The sequence below is a fragment of the Juglans microcarpa x Juglans regia genome, chromosome 2D (assembly GCF_004785595.1).
Source record: "Juglans microcarpa x Juglans regia isolate MS1-56 chromosome 2D, Jm3101_v1.0, whole genome shotgun sequence".
Taxonomy (NCBI): domain Eukaryota; kingdom Viridiplantae; phylum Streptophyta; class Magnoliopsida; order Fagales; family Juglandaceae; genus Juglans; species Juglans microcarpa x Juglans regia.
This window is the reverse complement of record NC_054596.1, coordinates 38,012,988-38,036,851: the sequence shown is the minus strand read 5'-3', so window position 1 is coordinate 38,036,851 and position 23,864 is coordinate 38,012,988. Positions and strand designations below refer to the sequence as shown.

Here is a 23,864-nt window from a genome sequence, read left to right as displayed (position 1 = left end):
TATAGGAGGGTAGAGAAAAAAAAAAAAAAAAAAAAAAAAAAAAAAGCAGTGTTACTCAGCTGGCTCAGATTTACCGCTAGTTGCTTTGCAACTTTTTTTTTTCATTTTTCTATTCACATTTTTTAAATATTTTTAAAAAATAAAAAATATATTAATACACTTAAAATTACTTCATTAATCACTAAGTAAAAAAAAAAATTATCAAGTGGTACATTTGAGTGGTACACTTGGGGAGGCAAAATAGCTTTTCTAAAAAAAAACAACAGAAGAGAAAAACCTGACAATGCTTGATTACATTGAGCAAGTTATTCTATTTTCAAGTCACTAGGTGAATCACAGTATACACATTACTTAAATGAAAATATTTGATTTGTAAAATTTAAAATTTATCTTTCAAATCAAATTATGTCAAATAAACATTTTATTAAGTTATGTGCTCTACATACCGACTTGAGAATACAATATTTCTTTTTATAATAATGTTTATGCCTTTTTTTTTTCTAAGCAAAAGGAGAGGCGGGGGCGATCGGCGTACCAACCCTCCCTAGGCATGACTATAGGAGTCCCTTCCCATTATGAAATGTTTGGTTTGAACCATAATTACTGCTCCAAGGACGAGCCCGTCACCAAAGCACTCCCAAAATATCTCATTGGTCCAAAGCCTATTCTATGGCTCAAAGGTCAGGTTTTACTACTACAAATAATTTCAACTTATATCCTGACTCAAACTCCTGATCTCATTGCCATGAAATATTAGGTTGTACCAACTAAGTTACCACCTTAGTGATAACAGTGCGTATTCCTAATTTGCAGTAATTAGATTCATGACTTGAATTTAATAATTAGATTTCGTTTTTATTTTTACGAAAAGAGGACTCTGATGTGGAGTTGGAACTTATGATCTCATTCCTTTGTTATTATAAGTCAACCGATTAATATTACATAATTCAATTCGAGCCGATGTTAATAAATCTTAATGTTTGTGTGTATTATTTTTTATGGGTATTAGTGGAATCTTGATTTCAAATTAGTAAGCAACGTCGGGTTTAAGGCAGCTAATTTAAGCCATGGTTCTCCTTGATAATATATGATCATGAACATAATGATCAAAGTATTTTAAGTTAATTTATTGTTTTGCAATGCTCGTAAATATTCAGTAGTACTTCAGATTATTAACCAGGCGTACGTGATTGAAATTATATTAATAAAACTAAGGTCTCGTTCACTTTCACAAAACTTTTCATCTCATCTGATCTTTACAACTTTATCAAATTTTCATACAAAATAAAATAAACAATTTAATTTTTTTAAATCTTAAAACAAAAATAATATTAAAAAAATATTTTATAATAATATTTTATTCAAATTTTATCTTAACTTATCTCATCTGTAAAAACAAACGAAACCTTATAAGAGTGATGCTATTGTGCTTTCCAGCTTTAACCGTTGGGCGTGCCCACTAGTACAAATTCTACATTTTATTTTTTTGTTCTTTTCCTTTTCACATATTTTAAACATCTTTAAATATTTATAAAAATAAAAAAAAATGTATTAATACACTGAAAGGTATTTCCTTAACTATTAAGTAAAAAAAAATAAAAATTTAAATATATAAGTGGTCAAAATGAGGCATAAAGTTTGGCGACGTACTAGCATTTTTCTAAAACTAAATACATATATAAAAAAAAAAAAAAAAAAGGTTATCAGCATGATTATTATTATTATTATTATTTTAAATGGATTAGCATGATTAATTAAACAGTAAGTACTACTGATTAGAGGCTCTTTTTAATTTGATATGGGCGGCATCCGATGCTTTTTTTGCGTCGACTATATAATCATTATCAAGTGCAACCTCCTCATTGCATACAAATTAATTAATGGAGTAATTATTACGTCACGCGGTTGGGTCCTAAAAATGTTAAATATAATCGTGAATTATGTAAGTATCGCGTATTTTTTTTTAAAAGAGTCATGTTATCTACTATTAAAAATTTATTATTTTATGTGAACTTCATATTTATTTATTTTTTTCAAAAAAAATAGATAATGTTTGTGCATTCTATGACTGTAAATATTATTTTTTTACTTTTATTATATTATATGAGGTTTCTGTTAATTAAGACCTAACTTGTCACTTGAGGTTCCTGCATTGAATTGAATGAATTTTAGTACTAATTAAACATGCGTAAATTAGCTTACGTTTCAGCATGACTTAGTTGACCTGAAGTTGTTAAAGTTCATGTAAAGATCAGTTGCATGGGACCCCGAGTGTTTGAAGGTTTCAAGTCAAAGCTGGTAGAAGAAGCGTCATCTCCTTGACGAGCCCGATCATCGACAAGGTGCATGTGGCAATGTCGGCATGTCTGAGACGTGCCATTTTCGGATTCATCGTTCCTCAGCGTGGAAGAAGAAGAGGGGGGGTACTCTAGATACTGCGGTTAATACTGCTGATGATCAATCAGTTTTTCAGCAAAACCGGTAGCCGCACGCGGCTTTGATCAGCCTCTTGTCCCATCTCAGCAATATTGTAATTGATCATGAACTTATATCTATAAACCTACCAAATAAATTAAACTAGTTTTGTAAACAAACCCAGATGTGTTTTTACATGATTGGCTGGTTAGACGTCTGATCTCTCTCTTCTTTGTTCTTTTAATTGATTAATAGTCTAATTCAGCTCATGATCTGTTTTTTTGTAGTTTTATGCAGCTAGGATTAGTGCCTAATCATGTGAGGTCTCGTGCTGGTGGAGTGGACTTCTTCATGTGCATGCATGCATGAGTACTTTGCAAAAAGGAAGCACTAGAAAATAGGCAAAATATTATATATATATATATGTATGTATGTATATATCCAAATTAAACACCATTAATCTTGATTCTTAGTTTAATGTACGTTCTAGCTATGTGTTTCCATGATTAGTTCAGTGCATCATGCATCCATTTGATCTATTTTCTATACCTTAATTGAAGCATTGATTGTAGTAATAGCTATAGGGTCAGTCTTTTTTTGGGCAAAATGCATGCACTTGTTGAAAATACATGCACAGGATGCTGCAAATCATGTCATATCATATGTTTAATTTCCTTTGTTTTTCTTTATTTTTGCTTTTTTAAGATAGTAGTAAAATATTAACCAAAGATTCGATTACACCACCTAATTTTCTCCGCTGGTTCCAAGCTAATTATCTATGTTTAGATTTTGTCGCGATGCTTTGAATCAAACGGTACTTACTATCTCCGGCCTGCATAAGAGAGACATTAGGTCATAAATCCAGCCTCTATTTAAATGTAAATTAACTATATTTGTACACACAAAAATTTGAAATTTTTGCAAAATCTCTGCCATGCGAGCAGTTGTTTTTGCCTTCTGTCATTTTTTAATCCAATGAGATTCAAACTCTATAAAGCGTAGAGACTCGGTTTTTAACTCTAGGAAAATATTTTATTTTATTTTTTATTTTTTTAACTCGATTTTCATCCACGAGAAAAGTTACCAATTGGCAATTGAGGCTTTATTTTATTTTTTTATATATTATATTATATTATTTAATTATTAAGAAATTATTTTTAAATAAGTTTGCGAATTTTTTTTAAATATTTGAAAGGATTTAAAAAATACAAAAAAAAAAAATACATTTTAAATTTATCGGTAGAAATAATTGGGATCCACCATCGGTGGCCCTAGCATGACCCAGACGAGACTTGTCTAGTTGGGCGAGACTTGGGTTTCTTTGCAGTCCATTGGGATGGATGGTCATAGGACTAAAGGACTAGACTTTATGCCATTTTATTTTTTTCAAAGTAAAATAGGCATAAGTCCAAGTAGATGCCAATTTCCTATCTTCTTACCCATCTCACTCCCTCTCTCTAGAGGTTTGAATCCCCATTTCTGAAGAAAGTGGGATCCGGTATTGAATTTAAAGTATTATTACAATGCCATCACTGTCTAATGCATGCCTACTTAATTTTCAACACAATAACAAGCTAATCCTATCCAAATCCAAGGGCTATAAAATAGGATGATCGCCTTGAGATTTGGAACAATCTTTGCTTCCGTGTAGTGACTTTTAGGCCCCATTTAGATTCAAAAAGATATTTTATTTCTTCTCATCTCATCATTACAACTTTTTCAAATTCTCACATAATATATAATAAACAATTCAATATCTTAATTCAAAAATTTCAAATATCAAAATAATAATAATATTAAAAAATAATATTCTGACTATTTTTTTTATCTTTCATCTAAAACCATTTTATCTCATCTCTAAATCTAAACCAGCCTTAACATTCATTTCCTCGTCGAGGAGCTCATATAACAACATGAATTGCGAAAAGTGCAATCACTCAGTGTCCCAATTTCATGCCTATTTCTTATTGAAAACCCAATCACAGACAGACATTACAAAGCTGTTGCATCCAAACAAGATGGAATTACAAGTGAAGTCATCAGCAGCAATAAATGCAGCAATAAGAGGACATTTCGCCATTTCTGAATAGCAAAAATATAAAAATAAAAAGAATGTATAAAAAAAAATATACACGTTATGCTATTAAATAAGATGAATCGCCCAGATATGCCAGAAAGCAAAGGTTAACTGCCAGAATGGCAGACACTGCACCTTTTGGGTCCACCATACCAACCAGGTGAGGCAGGCAAAAGGGAGGCCTTTCGAGAGAGAGAGGGAGGGAAAGAGTTGTGTGTACAGAAAGAGCTACTTACAATAGGAATGCTTTTCTTTCACGAAAGAAGACAAAACAGAAGGAATATATATGGAGGAAAATAAACATATATGAATAATAGATCCAAGGAACACGTGCAGGATGATTCTACACATGCCATAGGCGCCGAGACTATTGCCATACCAGCTTCAAGGCACTCATGTATTAGGTGCTTTCAACTGGAACCTCACCAAGAGTCCCAAAGTTGCTGGCATGTTTGGGCCTCCACCCAGTTCTACCCCTCACAATCTCTGCTCCATTCTCAAGTTGAAGCAAGTGCTGGCACTCGATGTCGGCTAAATTTCCCAAATTACCAATGCCATTGCTGGAGACGGCAGTCAATGACTGAAGCACGCTGTCCTTCCCACACTCCCTCCTATACTCCAAAGTCATGGAAGAAAGTTCGTAGCTCTCCAAGATCGGCAATGGAGCACTCTGCAACAACCACAATCGATGGATTTATCTTAGTTAAATGCACAAGCCAATACTTTCTCGGAGCATCCTGTACTTTAATTTCTCACATATCAAATCAATGGATTTGAGTGATAAGAATATGGCACCCTGAAAAAAGATATGAAACAACTTCTGTTGATAATTGAACTGAGGGGTTGTTGAAAGAACGGTGTGGATCGGGAAAATACATATTTGTTTTATTTGCAATGTGATGTTGAGGCATCCCCCAAACAGCTGAAAAAGAGATGAAGTTTTTAACTGAGCTCAGCGCACACTGAAGTCTGATGATATCTAGCTCAAAGAAATCAAAGTATTGCAGGACCAAGATGGCTGGTAGTAGGAATCTTTCTTCCAGCAACAAGGCAATAAAAAATAATAAAGATGAAAGCTAAAAGGCAAACATTATTGTGGCAATGAAAAAAAAAAGCAGGAATGGGTACTTTGACAAGTACAGGGGTGGACATGGCATGCTGTACTGAAGTCATTAAAACCTTGCTGGACAACCAAAGTGATTACTGAACTACAAAATTGCAGCAGATGGACCTATCCAGCCTGGAAATTGATGAATGTCCCGTGACGGGAACTTATTAAGACTAAAAGAAATCGAAGTTATTAAAAGAATTAGACTATAAGTTTCTATACTTGGAGCTTTAAAAAGTGATGGCTAAAAACAAATCTTTTCCAAGGCGTATAAATTCAACAGTTCTTATCAATAAAAAAAAAAAAAAAAAGTATCAATATACCAGTTTCTCAAAATTGGCATACCAAGCACTATCAAAAGGGGTCTGTACAGTCATTTCTGGCATGTAAAATATTCTAAATAAATATCAAGAAATGGTTGTCCAGTCAGATCCATTTCCCCTATACATTCTGGCCAGATTTGATCTGACTGACATCTTTGAACAGGGCACGCAATATTAGCATGCATATTGAATCTAGCGAACAGATATCAAAGGTAGGAGAGGATTAATAAGAGACAGAGAGAGAGAGAGAGATGGGGAATAGGGGAAGTGCAAGGGAATAAACAGAAGAAAGGATTCGCTTGGACATCTACCTCAAGGATCCAACCAATGTACTTCACATTGTTGACATGCTGGTTGACATCTAAATCACTCCATCTGGGCTACAAATTAGAAAGGTAAAAAATTTACCATCGTCGAGCAACCGAGATTTAATTTTACGAAGAAAAAATGTTGATTCAAATTATTGTATAAAAAAATCAACTTACGCTTAATCCAGTACGGACAAAGTCCGCTGTATTGTCATCCAGCTTTTGTAGTTTTCTGCTATCCTCTTCCACAACAGGAAGGGTATCCGTAAAGTAAGGCTCTATTTCCCCTCGTACTTCTGGTGGAATCTTGGATAACCTCCTTGTTTGTTTATTCATCATCACCCAAACACTGCAGATCATCAAAACCGAAAAACACAACCATTTAGACCCTGATCAATTCTGCTGATACCATTCCAAGTATATCATCACACACATTACATGCTGACATACCTAAAATTTATTACTATACATCCCATATAAATCACTTCTCAACACCCTTACAATCAGGATCATCTCAAGCAAAACAAATATATTTTCTATCATTTTGGTTGTCATCGCCAAAAGTACAAGATAGGATGTAACATAAATCATATTAGCGGGGCCATATATGCACCTTCGAACACTACCATGCAGCATATATCAAAAGTTACATACGGCCAAATTTATCAGTCAAGAGCACAGAGGGAAAAAAGGACTAACTCTGCAACAATCTACCTGGAGGCTCTCGTTAGAGTTTCACCAGATGTAGAATCGCGTAAAAGCCAATCACGCCGCATACCATTCTTTCCAGATTGACTGACCCAAGTGTCTACTTGAACAACATCACCCCTGTAACAACAAAATCAATTAGAGCCATCAATCTCCATTGACCACTTTCCTGAAGCTACAAAACAACTTATAATCCATGGATTTTGGTACATCCCAATCATGATGACATTTAAAAAAAGTTCTTAAAAAGCTAAAAACAGATATCATATAATTTGCAACAAAATTAATTTACACCGGTTTGACTTCAAAATATATTAATCAAAACAAGATTCCTCAAAATGTTAAGCCTCACACCCAGGGCAGTTTCACAAGTAAACCAGCCGCTTCAAGCTTCTTCCACTTCTAAGAAAATTAAATAGTCAGCAAATTAGAACACATCATATAGGGACAAGGCACATGGCAAAAGAAACCTACATTCATATATTCTAGAGATTTTTTCTAGGAGTAAGACAAATTTTGTTAACACAAAATAGGGCGATGCACCACACATGAAGTATACAAGAGATACACCAAACTAGCAAAGGAAAGAGAGCTAAAATTTCTTGGTAAGTATAAAAATAGAAACAGCGTCATTATTTCAGGCTACACTCCCATGAGGGTATTAAGAAAGAAAGACTGGAGATTCGGCACCGGTTTCTCTCTCCAAAGACAAAGACACCACAAAAAGCATGAAGAGGTCATCATTCATAGTAAAGTAGAAGTCCTACAGCCAAGTACCAATATACTTAGCTTATAAATATTACACTACGGGCCCATTTGGACATGTAGAATATCTTAGCATTTCTGTAAATAGTAGTGAAATTATTTGAGTTAAGATGTTTTATTGGATTTTGGGAAAGTATAAAAAGTTTTGAATAAAAATATTATAAAGTTAAAAAATTGTTTGAATATAATTTTTATTTCAAAATTTGAAAAAGCTGTATTGTTTTTTGTGATTTGTTTGGAAGCTTAGGAAAGTTGTAATAATTAGAATACTTATGTAGTAGATTAACCTTTAAAACGAGCTTACACCATAATCATGATCATCATATAACAAATCTTTTGATTAAGATAGGCTAAGCTTCTCATATACACTAATGGTCTCAAGAAATAAATTGTCCCACAAAGACACAAATGGTGTATTAGTTTTTAGATATAAAATTGCGAACTTGTATAGGTGTCATCCCCAAAAATTGGTAAATGTTTAGAGCAATTAAGTACAAAAACAAGTAAATAGAGCTAAGCATGGAGCCAATTCTTTGTTACACAGTCAGCCCTGCAAACTACAGGAGATGGTAGCAATGTAGGATAAGATCATCAAATCCGTATATGGAAAATGGATAAACAAAAAATGAAATATAAACATATATGACAAAAATCAACAGCTCATGATCAACTGCAGATAAAGAGGGCAAACCATATGCATGAAGTGGTGGGCTTACCAAGTAGGATAGCGATCTACCACCACCTGCATTCGCGTAACCACCCATATCAGGTTCTTTTTGCACATCTCTGGCGTTGAACCAAAGCCATCACCAAGAAGTCCAGCACCCTTAACATGATTAAGGGCAGTTTCCTGGAATCAAAAGGAGGAGGAATAAGGTAATAGCTCATGAAAAAAAAATCTCAGACACATGCTATTCAAGAAAAACAGAACGGCCTGTTAAAGGATGTAATTTTGGTTTTTAAAGAAGTGGTATAAAATTTGAAGAATTAATCATACCTGCAAATGATTCATCAACGTCTCTATAGAAGCTGTACGATCGGCACCTATTTCATATGATCTAATAGAAAAATTCTGCCGGAACACCAAACCATCCTGAACAATTCTCCCAAGACCAAAAGGGTCAATGAGCATGTCAGGCCGCCTTGGTTTCCAATCAAGCATCATCCACTGCTTCTCAGCAGCCAAGAAGATTGTGGTGATAGCAGCAAGAAGCATGCTCCAATCAGGTAACGTGTTAATGAAAGTCCTAGGGGCAGGTGACAATGTGTCACACTCATTTTTCACACCTTCTACAGGTGTTGCCAACCCAACCGAGGTACCATTTATTTTGGGAGGAGCTTGGGCATTTGTCTTGACCTGCAAGCCACTTGAAGACCCAGCAGATTTCGACTTCATCCCTCCTAAATTCGAAAGCTTGGCGGCCGTCTTTGTACTATAGTCTGGAGTGGGGGATACAGCTGGAAAGAATGCGGATGTAGCAGCAGTAGCAACCATGATGAATTTCTACGACCCAATGGAATCAATCAACGTTTGTCGCCAATCAGGGCACTGTTTTCAGAGAAACTGTGTTTGTCATGGAAAGGAAATTACAACCAATGGCGATAATATTTAGAAACACGAACCAGACACCAACATGCAGCGGAAAAGCTTGATATTAAGCATCGTGAAAACCCATACAACTAAAGCAAATCAATTGCCTCGACGAATTACAGTACAAACAGAACACCGTCGGTCTCTATGGTTCAGATGAAGAATAAGTAAAAACAAAAGCAAAAACTACTCAAAAGCGAGTTCATTTTTTTCAAGAACGTAAAACACAAACACGATATGTACGCAGGTGGTCCGTTTTCAATATCCCTCTTCAGGAACCTTTGAAAAAAAAAAGATAGTCCTAGATATTCAAATCCTGCGTAGAAACAACCGAAAGAAAGGCTTTGAATGGAGAAAGAGACCGGCGCTCAAAGTTTAGCCTTGGCCCATTTTTGTTTCCTTCTCTAAGCTTTCCGAAAACTAAACGAAACAAAAAAAAAAAAAAAAGACTAATGGACGTTTTCAAATAAACTTAAAAATTTCTTACTGATGAAAACCATGGGAAAGAGAAAACCGCAAAAGGGAAATTCTTTTGAAAAGAAAAACAACACAACTTGAAACGCACGATCATTGATATTAACTGATGCATAACAGTTCCTAAATATGCAGCAAAAGCATACCAGATCTGACCCCGAAAACGATAAAACACCAAAAGCGAAATCCAAACCATTTCATCTGATCTTGTTAAAATATATGGAAACATATTAAGTCGCAACGTACAATAAAATCATGCTAATAATCCCCATCTTGACGCCGTGTTTGGCTGCCGAGAAAAAAAATTAAGAGGTTTGAAATTTGAAACCCAGATCTCTCATTTTCTAAAATCCCAGCAAAGACAACAACGCAACATCAAAAATATAAACCTTCATCCCCTTCCCATTACCTCCACTTTCTCGTAAATCACGTAGAGGCCAACGAAGACAAAAATTTCAAATGCCACACCCAGATCAGAATCGAAAAACGAGAGAAAAACAAAGAAAGTCTCTCCGTCCGTACCTTAATCAGTGAGAATACCTGGGACAGATGTGTCCAAAGAAATTTCAAAACTGCTTTTTTTTTTCTAGTTACTTCTAGCGTTCGCGATCTACTTCCTTTCTTCTTCTGTCGTCAATTTTCTGAGCTTGGTTTCTCACTTTCCAAAAAGGAAGAGTAAGAGAGAGAGAGAGAGAGAGGGAGAGAGAGAGAGAGAGAGAGAGCTAGGGCCAGCGGAACCGTGGGTGGTAGAGAATTGGAGAGCAGACTCCATTTATATATAGCATCCCATCCATCCAACTGGACCCCTCTTCTCCCCCTGTCCTCCCCCCTCCCGCCTCTCCTTCAAAGTTCCACATCCCACCAGCTTAGGTGGAGACTATTTTACGTGTTTGCCCTCCACCCCTTTCTTTTGCTGCATTACTGTTAATTGTTAAATTTTAAATTATTGTCACCAGATTATTCTTAAATAAAAAAATATATTCATCATCTCAACTCTCATTATACTTTTATAATCTTATAATACGACATTAAATGATAAATTTATAAGTAAAATATAATAAATATTTTTTAATCATTTAATACCACATTATAAAATAATAAAAAGATGATAGAAATTTGAATGATGAGTAACATTATTCTTCTTAAATATATATATATATATATATATATATACGAGTTAGTTAATTAAAAATGTCAGATATTTCAATTCTAATTAGTTATTTTTGTATTAAATTTGAGATTTATGTAAAAACTTTTATCAATTTTAAATGTCACAATTCGAATCATTTTAAATAGAATTCAAATTTTATATAACTCAAAATGATTCGAATTGTATTATAAAATGCTTTGAATTCACATTATAAAATGCTTTGAAAGATTTGATGTAAATTTCTCAAAAAAGTTGTATATACTTTTTTATTTATTTATATTTTTGGCATACAATGCAGGACACTGAAGTAAATTTTGGTCCCATATGATTAAGGCCATTTGATAGTTAAAATATTTCACCTTAACTCATCTCATTATAATTTTTTTAAATTTTTATATAAAATATAATAAATAATTCAACTTTTTCAAATTTTAAAATAATAATAATATTTTAAAATAATATTCTAATAATATTTTATTCAACTTTTAACTTTCATCTTTTTATTTTAATGTCTCGTTTGTATTTGAATATGAGTTGAGATGAGTTGTGAATAGTAGTGAAATATATGAGTTAAAGTTCATATTTCATCTAAATCATCTCATCTCACTTCACTATCCAAACGGGACCTAAATTATCCAAAGGTTATTAATGTGATGAATTTTCAAATTTTTTAAGAAACAATTGAATCTATGTTTAATTATCTGGGAAAAGCTTAATGCGTGAAGAATTTTCTATTTTTGAGCAACGTGTAATTGAGCCAATTACGATCAGTTATTTATTACAATATTTAAATTAAAAATTGAACTTATTGTACTTGTATATAAGCTGTATTTTCATATTTATTCCTTTTTAGAAAATCATATGACCGAATCCCTTTTTTATCAGTAAAATATATATATGAATTTTTAAATGTCAAATGAAAAGATAATTTTTATAATATTTATCAGTATTCCTATAAATATTAATATTAAGAAATATCATAAAAATACATGTTTTATTTTTTTTTCTCCTTAAGTTGTAAAATATAGACAAAATAACCGAAAAATCCAGATTGGGTTTCCATGAAAATGTTTAAATAATTTAAGTAAAATCGATGAGTTCAATAATATGTAGCAGTACGGTGGATTCTACGAGCCAAGACGATATTCTCGAGGAAGTAACCATTATTTTATACTTGATAATTATATTCCTCTTTTACAATAATAAATTAATGGAATAATATGATTTTTTAAAATAATAATAACAATAATAATTAAGGCTTAATCACAATTAGTGGAGTTAATCTTCGGATTAGGTCCACTTGATAGATTAAATATTGGTTGATTTATGGACGGAGTAGCTCAGCTGTATTTCTACTTTCTTTTCTTTGTTCCGTTTTAACTTTTGTTTGACCAATTATTTTGTTTTTCTTCCAAGTAATTAACGTTAAATGAATTGGAATGTCGAGAAATTCTATATATCAATCACTATTTATTTTTATATCTCATACTTATAAATTTTTTTTCATAGAATGTGAGTATATTTTTTATAAGGTATAAGATAGTAAATAGTGACCGATAAAAATAATTTTTCTTGAAATATTATATTTCCTAACATGTTGAAACTAAAGACTTTGTTACGTATTGAGAATTATTTTAACTGATTTTAACACAAAATTCCTTTTATGTGTGGGGTCTTTTTTTACTGTTTTATGTTTACTTTTTGCCTACATGCTTATACCTATTAAATAAAATAACCCTTTTTCTTATAGCATATAGCAATTTAATTATGGTTGAAAGTCAGCTAATTAATAATATGTGAGACTTGTTTAGATTAGGGACGTAACCTAGGGGTGGGCAGTGGGAGCCCGCCCTCGCTATCTCGCCCCTATTCTCCCCACCTCGTATGAAGGACCCCTAGCAAGAATAGGGGATAGGTTGATCCCAACGAGACCCCGTCCCGTATCTTCTCAAATTATAATAAAAAATATTATTTTATAAGTCACACATTGCTCAAAAATGACTATTGTATTGTATTGACCTCTTATATAAAAATTGGTCTAGGAGGCAATTCAAAATACAACTCTAATAAGTTTATATTTTTTAAAAAAAATTTATAATTATATTATATTATAATTTATTTAGATCTAAAAAAATTATAGACCCAGTGAATCACTAGATTGAGCAGGGGGTGGGGTGGGGTGCAGTGCGGTTTCAACCCCACCCCCGCTATCGGGACGGGGTTGAAACCCTCCCAGGGAGGGGGGCGGAGAGCAGGTGCCCCCATCCCGCATGGTGCGGTTAGCACCCCTAATATAACCTAGATAAGATTACACTCAAGAGGTTATTCGAACTTAGCTCAGTTCATACTCGATTGATTTATTATATGAGTTTGTTTATAAACACAAAATTATGATTAATTATTAAAATAAAATTTATATAAAATGCAAATAATGTTTGCGAATAAACTCATATAAAAATAGACTTGACCCATAAACTTGCTCCTACATATTATAATACACATATATTAATAAAAGAATGTTATATAAGTATAGGTATTATATGCTATGTGCATATATACAGCTAGTAAACTTTTAATATTTGAAATTTAAAATTCAAATAAAATAAAATAAAAAACTAAGAATTTATAACAGCTTTAATATTCTTGAAGAATTGGTGTTACTGCGTTGACTTGTTGTAAAATGGCTTGTAATATATATATATATATATTTCAAGTCGACGGGCTAAATTCCAATTAAGTCCAGAGGAAGGAAGAAAAAACGAAGATGAACACAAATTGACAAGTAGGTGGACAAACTTACTTGGTTTTTTCTTTTCTTTCTTTTTTGGGTCTCTGTCCTGCGATTGACCAAATTGGTCTTTTTATTCTCCGAGTTCCGAAGGAAGCGTCTATGGTCTAGATGTTTCTGGGCAGTCAATGGGGATGGCAGTCTCGTTATTATTGGAGTTAATCAAGGACAACATTGTAATGAAATAAACAGTTGGAAGAGAGACCGTTAGGAAAAAAGGGATTTGAATAAGTTATTGCCAACTTTGGGTGGTCCCCTGCAGAGTGGGATTGCTCTCAATTCATATCCGGGGGCTGGTTACTGGTTAAGAGTTATTTTTTGAGTAAATTTCTGGTTAGAGTTAGATCCTCCAATCTCCTTCCTTGTTCTTCTATTCAATTGTTACTGTCATTCAACTACTTAGTTTGGTTTATACAGTAAGATGGGATGGAATAAGATAAAATAATATGAGATGAGATGATTTTAGATAAAAATTAAATAAAATATTATTATAATATTATTTTTTAATATTATTATTATTTTAAAATTTAAGAAAATTGAATGATTTATTATATTTTATGTAAAAATTTAAAAAAATTATAATTATGATATGATATAAGATGAAAATATTTTCACTATCCAAATGTGACCTGAGGCACAAGTCTTAGTTAAGGAGACCATCCTTTTTGAAGAAATGATATATACAAATTAAAATGTATAAGTCTCGTATAAATCTTTTTATAAAAAAACGGATTTCATTATAAAAAATTGTAAAAAACTCACTTTTTAATGGGATCTATATTTTTACAAAAGACTTATAAAAAATTTGTACACTTGAAATTTATACCTAACAAAAGTCTAAAATAAACTTCTCGAATAACATTAATAATCGATCAATATATGATATGTGATCTACTTTATATAATTATCTCTCTCGCTCTACCTCTTAGAACTCGGATAAAAAATTTACAGAATCTCAATCTTAAGCTTTCAAATTGTGTTAGCTATTTCATGTTCTCCGTATTATCATTTTTTTTTTAATTTACCTGTCAATTTTTTATTTAATGCTCATGTTTTTTTTTAATCTACTTTTTCAACGTTCTTATTTGTCAAAATCTAATAATCATATTTGTCCCTTTGTCTAACTGTCTTTTTTTTTTTTTTTTAACTAAATAATCATATTCTTTTAATCTACTTTTTCAACAATCAAAATTTTAAAATCTATTGCCCATGATTTTGCGAGAGGTAGAGATAAACATAAAGAAGATAAAATGAGAGTTTTTTTGTATTTTGTTTTTTTGAAGAAGTAATGCAGCTCAAATATATTTTAGCTATTTAATTATTAAATCTAATGTGGGTCAAAATAAAGGAGAATTAAGACTTGTTTAAATTTAGAGATGAGATGAGATAGTTTAAGATGAGTTAAATAAAATATTGTTAAAATATTATTTTTAATATTATTATTGTTTTGATATTTGAAAAAGTTGAATTATTTATTATATTTTTATGTAAGAATTTAAAAAAATTGTAATGATGAGATGAGACCGTTTAAAATATTATCCAAACGGGCCTCAGCTAAATTTGTCTCTCTATTATTGAGGAGGAGTTCCAAGATAATATTTAAAATATTATATAAATAATTAAATTTATCAAGTCTTGGATTAGGATCGCTCATGTGCCCCAAGGGGCAAGGATAGCAAAAATCCACCCAACCCAATCCAGGGTAGTTTTTGGGTCCACCATGGGGCGTTATGCACGAGCTTCATTGAATTTTTAATGAAAACATGAGTCTCAATGTACAAGGTAGGAGAGGTACTGATCATCCAACAAAACATGCAGCGCCCATTGGACCTAATATGGCTGCCATTGATGAGGGAGCTGCAGCTCGACCTATATGCCTCCCTAGCTTGTCAAGACCAGGCTTACCTTGCAGCAGGCAGCCGTACTTGACTTCTTCTATTGAATGCCGTGATGATCTTCATTCTAATGCATTTTTCAGCATGAGCAGCAACACATCAGACAAAAACGGTATGATCATCGAATGAACCCAATTGTGCGAAGAAATCTACTTTCCAAGTGAAGTTAGGCCACGAAGAGGACTGGCAGAAATCAAAACATTTTGAAATTTGAACATGTACAACGGTACAAGTTACAACAGTTCAATTCCAAATACACAATTCTCCTTCAGAGCTAGCACGGAAACCAGCGCGTGGCTGCTCACTGACATTAACACAAACATTTCACTGGCATGCAGGCACATCTAACCAAAAGCTTTATTCGGGCGGGGCGACGCTTTATCTGTTTTGACGTGTGCCATGCATTTGAGGGCGCGCGGTGTGCACGTGGAAAGACGTGTAGGTGGAAAGTGAAACCCCGAATTAAGGTGTCATGCTGGCATTTTGTTATTAAGTCACATAAAAAATAAAAAATAAAAAGCAAAGCTCCTCTTATTTTTGTTTTTCTAATGTTAATCTAAATTTAAAATTTAAAAAAAAAAAAAACATAAACAAGCTGTAAAATTTTTGAAAAAATTATATTCATCATCTCACACACCACACATTTTCTTTTATCTTATTAAATGTGTGGTATATAGATGATACGTAGAAGAATTCAATAAGTTTAGAAATAATAAAAAAATTAAAAAATAATGTGGTGTGTGAAAATGATGAATAGTAAAATTCAAATTTTTATACAAATTTGTGAGATAACATGACCGTAATTACTGGAAGTATTTTTTTCTTCTATCTCGACAACCTCAAGTAATTTACTAAACAAGAAGAGGATCATAAGTGAGTGTTTTATCCAAGAATATTAATGAATAGCCAAAAGGAAAATGCTAATTTAAACCATGAATTTGCTCCCTCAATTTTATTGCTCATGTATTTTATTTTTTATTTTTTTTAATTTAATGATTAAGAAAGTGACTATTAGTGAAGTTGTGTATTTTTATTTTATTTTTTCTTAATAAGTAATGATGTTAAAAAAATGTATACAAATAAAATAAAATAAAAACTAAAAAATTTAAAACTAGCGGTACACCCATTAGTAAAGTATCTAGATGCGCGGGGTTAGGACTATATGAGGAGACGCTAAATTCTAAAGTTGGAATTCAAAGCATCTATATTTATAATGGATAAATATTTTAGCAATTTCACAAAAATAAATTCATAAATTAATGTAATTGACATTATACGTCAAATTATAGAATAGGTATAAAGCATAATAATATAAAATCACGTTAATTTATAAATTTATTTTCATAAAATCTAACCTTTAACTTAACAATTCTAGATATTGTTTAGTTTTTTGAAAATCATAAAAACCAAAGAGGATAAATCTACATAGAATTGCGGTTGGGAACTTGGGAGTAGGGCTAAAAATTGACGTATTTGATGTAGTTTCGGTTTAAAATTGACACATCACACCAACGGTGTCTAGAGAGCTTCAAAATTGACTGATTAAGGGAGAGAAAACCGGCATTTTCGATGTCAGCATGAGTTGGTGTGGTTCGTCAGTCTATTGTCGGTGTCACTGTGAAGGAGGAGGCAAGCGGCGGGCCGTGTTGTCGGTGGGAAGAAGTTGCAGTTGCAAAGGAAAGAAGCAAAGGGGAGAAGAAGATGAGAGAAGAATAATAAGAATGTGAGTTTATTAAAATTAGGTGAAACGGCGCCGCTTCATCTATCTATCTATTTATTTATTTATTATTATTATTTTTTATAAAATTCATAACTTAAACGGCGTCGTTTTATATACGTATAATATAAAATATATATATATATATATAATTGGCCGGTTCAACGGTTTAGGTTTGGCTTAGACCGAAACCAAATCTGCTGGCATTAGTTTTCTTAATTTTATACTGCCGATTGACCGGTTTTCTGCAAGTTTTGGTTAGTTCCGAACTCCAGCGACTAGTCTGCATTGGTGATGACCGGTCCCGTCGGTTTTTGTACAACACTAATTTGGAGTGGGCCTTACTCACCTACGGCAAGGCCGAGGCGTAGGCTCACACGAACAAAAGAATAATGACAAAATGGTTGAGATGGACGATCATCACATGCGGAGAGGTTGGGGTGGCGCGTGGCTTCAGACATTGAAGATTGTATCACATGATGCTATTTGCCATTTTTTGGTAATTGAAAAATGCAACTTGACTTACAAAATATTAAAAAATTAGTTAGCTTAGTGAAAATGTATTTCTAAATTTAATTAATTAATTAAATAGTCTTGCTAAATATAAGCCAGTCATGCATAAACACAGTACTTATTGTGTAACCATTACATGACTTATAAATAAATTAAAATGTGACATGCTTACACATTACTAATGTGTTTTATGAGGCAATAGACATCCCGTGTACCTCCCACAAAGGAAGTCAGTGGTGTCGACGTTGCACAAAATGGGTGCATGACACTAAGCGGAGAGTGATCCTTAATTAATCTTTTCAAGCTTGGAGGTCCTCAAGTTCCCTCAAATTCTTTTTCAAGTTTAAGGGTTTTAAGTAGAATGAAGATAAGAGTAATGCTATATACAGTCATGAAGTGTGTAAGTGTCGTGCAGTTATTTTGAAAAAGAGTAGAGTCTACTATTAAAAAATTAATTTTCTTTCATGTGAGTCCCGTATTTATTCATTTTTTTCAAAATGACTGCACAATACTTACACACTCACAACTGCAATTATCATTTCTCTTTAATAAACATTTGTAAAGTATGTTCTACAACATTTATTGAGATCAGTTTATATATATACTGATAATATTTTTTCTACTTGCATGAAACCCTCAAATTTGGCTAAGAAATTCTAGATTTTGTTAAAATAATAAAATTATTTTGGGTGTTTTAAATAATAATATAATAATGTAGTATTTAATTATTACAATATACATAAGTTAATATTTTTTTTTTCTAGCAGTTGATGTGCATTATTTCGTATAGAAGTTACAAACTCCATATTCAAGAAGGAGATTTTAATATTCACATCATGTGGGATTTATGCAAATTAATAATTATGATAATGATCAAAAGTGACCTTAAACTATATATATATATATATATATATATATATATGCAAATTAATTATGATAATGATCAAAAGTGACCTTAAACTGTAAGATGGAGTCCTATAAATGGATCTTGATTGATGATAAACGATATAATATATACAATCACATCGATCGATCGAAGATGTGGTTGGCATGACATCATGAGTACTTTAAACTGATGAAACCGTTTCATTGAAGAAACTAATTAATAACATTCAAACTTAATTGAAAGAAATCTACTACGTACATACATGCATGCTCAGGCGCCATTACAAGAAAAATGACAGATTATTTATGAAGATAATGACTATTTATGACAAAAATAAATTTTTTTTAACAAAAAACAGTCATTTTTACAGAAAATGACTAGCCACAAATAATCAATTTTGTTCTTTTGAATTATTTGACGAAGGGTCACCACTGGTTGTGGCGGCGTGTGCAATACACCCCTTTGTACTATAGCTTCTAGCTGCAGTTTAATAGTCTGTTCATCAAGCTATATAAAAATCGTCACCAAGCGATCTCTCCTTGTGGGAATTGGGTGAGAGTCAATTTTTTTATTTTGATTACTCCATTTGTGTTTTTACTTTTGTTTTGTAATGTGTGTTGGTTTTGAAAAGACTGTAGGGGACCCCCACCTCACTGAACTTATATTTTGTATCCGTTAGTTTATCTATAAATACTTATTTGCCGAGAAAAAAAAAATATATAAATATATATATATATATATATATATATATATATATATAGTTATAAGCTGAACGAAGGAACTTGCTATGGTGGCATTAATTCCAACAGTTGAGGAGTGATCCATATATATATATTTATATATATATAGTTATAAGCTGAACGAAGGAACTTGCTATGGTGGCATTAATTCCAACAGTTGAGGAGTGATCCATATATATATATTTATATATATATAGTTATAAGCTGAACGAAGGAACTTGCTATGGTGGCATTAATTCCAACAGTTGAGGAGTGATCCATAAAAGCAAGCGGCTCAAAATTCATGCAGCATGCAGCCCAATTGACGTGAGTAGTACTGCAATAATTAAACCTCCCCAACTAATTTTGGCTTCTCATTGATTGAAGATTTGAATAATATCGATCGATCGATCATTCTTTCGTTTTCGTGATGATCACTTTGATCGATACAGAAAACTCCCAAAACATTTGCGTACACAAACTCGATCCGTGCTTTGTGGGTTAACGCATGCAGCTCATGGGTAGGTTAGAGTTTGTTGAACGACATCATGCATACCGTCAAAATGCATCATGCTCTATGCTTGCTTCTTGTACGTATGTGCTATATATATATACCCTTTAATATTACATGAAATGGTGGCCACTAGCTTTTTTTTAAAGTAAAATATTTAATAAAATATATACGTACGTCAGATTATAAAATAGATATAATGTATTATATCAAATCATATCAGTTAATAAATTTAATTTTATAAAACTTCTTTACAGCGCGAACTTCTCCTTAATAATAATTAGATAATTGGGCGATTCGATATATATATACATCACGTTTTGGCACCGACGGTATTAATATAGGAAAAATTATTCGTATCAGTCAGTGTGCTGCGGTAAAAAAAAAAAAAAAAAATTGTATAGTGTATTGCCACTACAGACTGATGCATAACTTTGCTGTTAATATAGATTGCATGAGGAAAGGGAAAGGGAAAGTAGGCTTAGCTGGCGATATTGGTGCATGGAGTTGGGTATGGCGGCGGCTAGCTGTTAGCTTTTAATTGCTGCCATGCACGCACACCAATATACAGCACTAATTAAGTACACAGCAAATAGAAATATTGTCTATATTTATATATATATAAATATATATATATAATATTCATACCGGATTTAGTCATATTTGAGTAGGGAGATCATCTCAAACATGATGTAAATGTTAGTAAAAAAGTAATAAAAAATATTAAATAATACTAATAAATAGTAATAAAATATAATAATAAAATAATAAATAGACCCAAACTAGCCCTTATTCAAATTAATTAATTATAAATTCATGAGCTTTGCGGTATGCATCACCATGTACTCCTACCATTGGAAAAGATAAACGAGACCATACATTCCAATATTGGAATCGGATTACTTTATTAAGAGTAATTATACGTACAGTTGTGAAGTGTATAAATGTCGCGTAATCGTTTTAAAAAAAAGTAGATTCTACTATTAAAAAATTAATTTTTTTCATGTGAGTTTAATGTTTTATTTATTTTTTTTAAAACGATTACACGACGGTTGCACAATTTACAATTGTAAATATCTTTTCTCTTACTTTAATAAAACTTCTTAAAGACCTCAACAATTTAGAATCGGATTTAAAATGGGGCAGAACTGATCATTAAGTGAATTCAACAATATTTCATAATTGAATATGGCGGGCGATTCATAATAAACTTAAGTAGGATATTTTAGTGTTAATAGAAAAAATCAAAATATATAACACAATGGCGGGCGATTCATAATATATAGGTTTAAATCGGATACTTTAGTATTAATAAAAAAACCAAAATATATAATGCAATTATCGCATTCAAAATAACTTATAAAACAGTTTTAAACATGATTTCATTAACTTGCATTAATAAGAATACATTATAAACCTAAATAGTTCAATAAGCATGTCCTTTATATAGCTTTACGTTATAAAATTTCTTATTTTGGTCAAAAGTTCAAACTTTTAGGGCTGTTTGGATATTTGGAGTATCTCATAATTTTGTGAATAATAATAAAATAATTTGTAAATAGTAATAAAATTGTTTGAGTTAAGATATTTTTATTGAGTTTTAAGAAATGAGAGATAACAATTGAATAAAAGTATTATAAATTTAAAAAATTATTTGAATATAAGTTTTGAATATTATTTTTGTTTTGAAAAAGTTGTATTGATTTTTGTCTTTTATTTTAAAGTTTAGAAAAGTTATAATGATTAAATAAAAAAATTGAACATTTAAAATTGAGAAAGATTGTGTATTCAAGTGAAGATTGAAAAAAGGTTTTTTTTTTTTTTTTTTTTTTTTTTTTTTTTTTTTTTTTTATCACATCTCAATACTTAAACGTACCCTTAATCTTATTGGTGGCTTTTTTTTTTTTAAATAATAATGGACCAAATTCCATTCATTAAAATAGTACATACAAAGTTGGTTAAAAAACAAGCCAGTTACAAACGTTAATAGCTTCCCAATACACTTCCGTGACTGACATGATCTAGTCCAGACGATAAATCTTTAAAGACCTAAGTTTAAGAAATAGCACAACTCTGACTACGACAGAGTTAACAGTAACTGGGTGACAAAATCCCATACCCCGACTAAGCGGAGTAGGGTGCACCAACCCCACCATAAGCGCCACCTAACCGAAGGGTGGACCACTCCATTTGGACTAAGGTCTGAATTCACTATTTTTTGGATTTTTATTTTTCTAAAATGTAAAGACATGACACAAAATAAAATACAATGAGAAAACACTGCGAAAATTGAAAAAACAGTGCTCCAAGAGGTTGTTGTGACGCATGTAGTACACGTTTCACTCTGGGAGGAAAACCGACGGTCGATCTTCGAAGTCCTGGACTCACAGACCCTAGAAGCCCCACACGTGGCATCGGCATAGGGCTTCCTAGTGGTGCGTGAAAAGCACTCGCCAAACGTCTCTGAGAACTTCAACCAACGCATGCGGACTACTCGCCGCTCTGTTTGGTGTCGCATTCGGTGGTTTTGAAGATAGGCGGCTGGGATGGAGGGGCGCGTGCTGGTTTATGGTTGCCAAAAATTTTCAGATATGTGATTATCCCTTATTTGGCCTAAAAAAATACATAAACACAAAATAGAACACTACACATAGGGGGAGGGAGGGAGTTTAGAGAGAAGGGAGAGCGTTTTGGTCCACTTAAATATATGTAAAAGTAGTGTCATCTTATTGGTGTTAATAAGGCTAAAGTTACGTTTAATTATTTCCTTTTAATGGCATTCATATCTTTCTAAAGCACATAAAACACTATAATTAGCATAATTAAATTAGTTTGGAAACCATTCCGATCGCTGAAGACTTTTTTAAATCTTGTGAGAGTAATTTTTTATATTATGTTCATTAAAAAGGTTAATAAAAAAATATTTCAAAAAATATAAATATATTAAAAACATCAGTGTTTATGATACATGGTGCGTATCTCCCTGACAATTAGAAGCTAGGGCAATAATATTTCCCATCGTAGTGCCGATAAGTGCAAATGTAATTTGTTTAATTTTTTTTTTCAACCATTTTTTATATATATTTAAACATTTAAAAAAATCAATTGACTAATAATTATTTTTTAATTATTATGTATAGAAATTCTCAATTTAAATAATATTTTAGTAGAAATTTTCTTCAATGAAGTGCAGCTTCTAGAGTACACGTGTACTGCCACTTACCTCATAAGTGGGGACGCACCTATGATCAAACTACCTAGGTCTAGGGGTCGAGGAGTGGTCCTCGATCGTCCTCTTCCATCATCCTTACTTAACTTGTCGGAAAATATTAACGTTATTTAAAAAAATATTTAAAAGAAATTTATTTCATCACGTATCAATTATTCATATGATATCATGAAAATTATAAAATTTAAAATTTGAAATTTATATTAAAAAACCGATAAAATAAGTTTTGTATGTAAAATTATAAACAAAATTATAATTACATATAATATTGCTCTTGCTTGTAATATTTCGGGTACAAAATTAGAAAGAATTGGAAGTATTATTGCAAGTTGTATTACTTTTTTGAGAAATAATTTGTACAAGTCACAAATAGATAAACCACATATAAACCTTTGTAAAAAAGTAGATCCCACTTTAAAAAAGTGTAAAAAAAATTATTATTTATTAGTAGGACCCATTATTTTATAAAAGGCTTGTATGAGGTTTATTTATTTAGGATTTGTATCTAGCATTACTCTACTTTTTTCTTCTCTTTTCCAAAAACTTGGGAATCAGGATTAGGGGAAAAGAGAGGTGTAATTTTTTTTTTTTTAAGAAGAGACGAGGGTCACCTATCCATGAGTGACCCTCCTCTCAATTTTATTAAAAGCTCTCACTTGTAGTGGAGGAAAATCGTGGTAACATGAA

The 23,864-nt window shown here is 32.0% G+C and overlaps 1 protein-coding gene across 4 annotated transcripts; it reads right to left on the bottom strand.

Annotated features, from left to right (window-relative positions):
* Positions 1-4,356: 4,356 nt before the first annotated feature.
* LOC121249921 (palmitoyl-acyl carrier protein thioesterase, chloroplastic-like) lies at positions 4,357-10,646 on the bottom strand. Of its 4 annotated transcripts, none has more exons than XM_041148779.1 (7): positions 10,292-10,646; positions 8,702-9,270; positions 8,421-8,554; positions 6,946-7,059; positions 6,409-6,580; positions 6,235-6,303; positions 4,357-5,162 (listed from the first exon to the last, which is right to left on the bottom strand). In XM_041148779.1, the coding sequence occupies exons 2-7, from the start codon at positions 9,197-9,199 to the stop codon at positions 4,893-4,895; spliced, it is 1,257 nt and encodes a 418-aa protein (XP_041004713.1). In that variant the 5' UTR covers positions 9,200-9,270; positions 10,292-10,646; the 3' UTR covers positions 4,357-4,892. The 4 variants fall into 4 exon arrangements, with proteins under 4 accessions (XP_041004713.1, XP_041004711.1, XP_041004714.1 ...); XM_041148777.1 differs by having other exon boundaries at positions 8,702-9,253; positions 10,292-10,535; XM_041148780.1 differs by having other exon boundaries at positions 10,310-10,535.
* Between the last annotated feature and the right edge of the window lie 13,218 nt (positions 10,647-23,864).

Coding starts and splice junctions, on each gene's coding strand:
- LOC121249921 (XM_041148779.1), bottom strand. CDS start 9,199: ATGGTTGCTACTGCTGCTACATCCGCATTCTTTCCAGCTGTATCCCCC. Junction 6,581..6,945: donor ACTCTAACGAGAGCCTCCAG/GTAGATTGTTGC, acceptor GATGATCTGCAG/TGTTTGGGTGATGATGAATA. Junction 5,163..6,234: donor ACATTGGTTGGATCCTTGAG/GTAGATGTCCAA, acceptor TGGTTGTTGCAG/AGTGCTCCATTGCCGATCTT.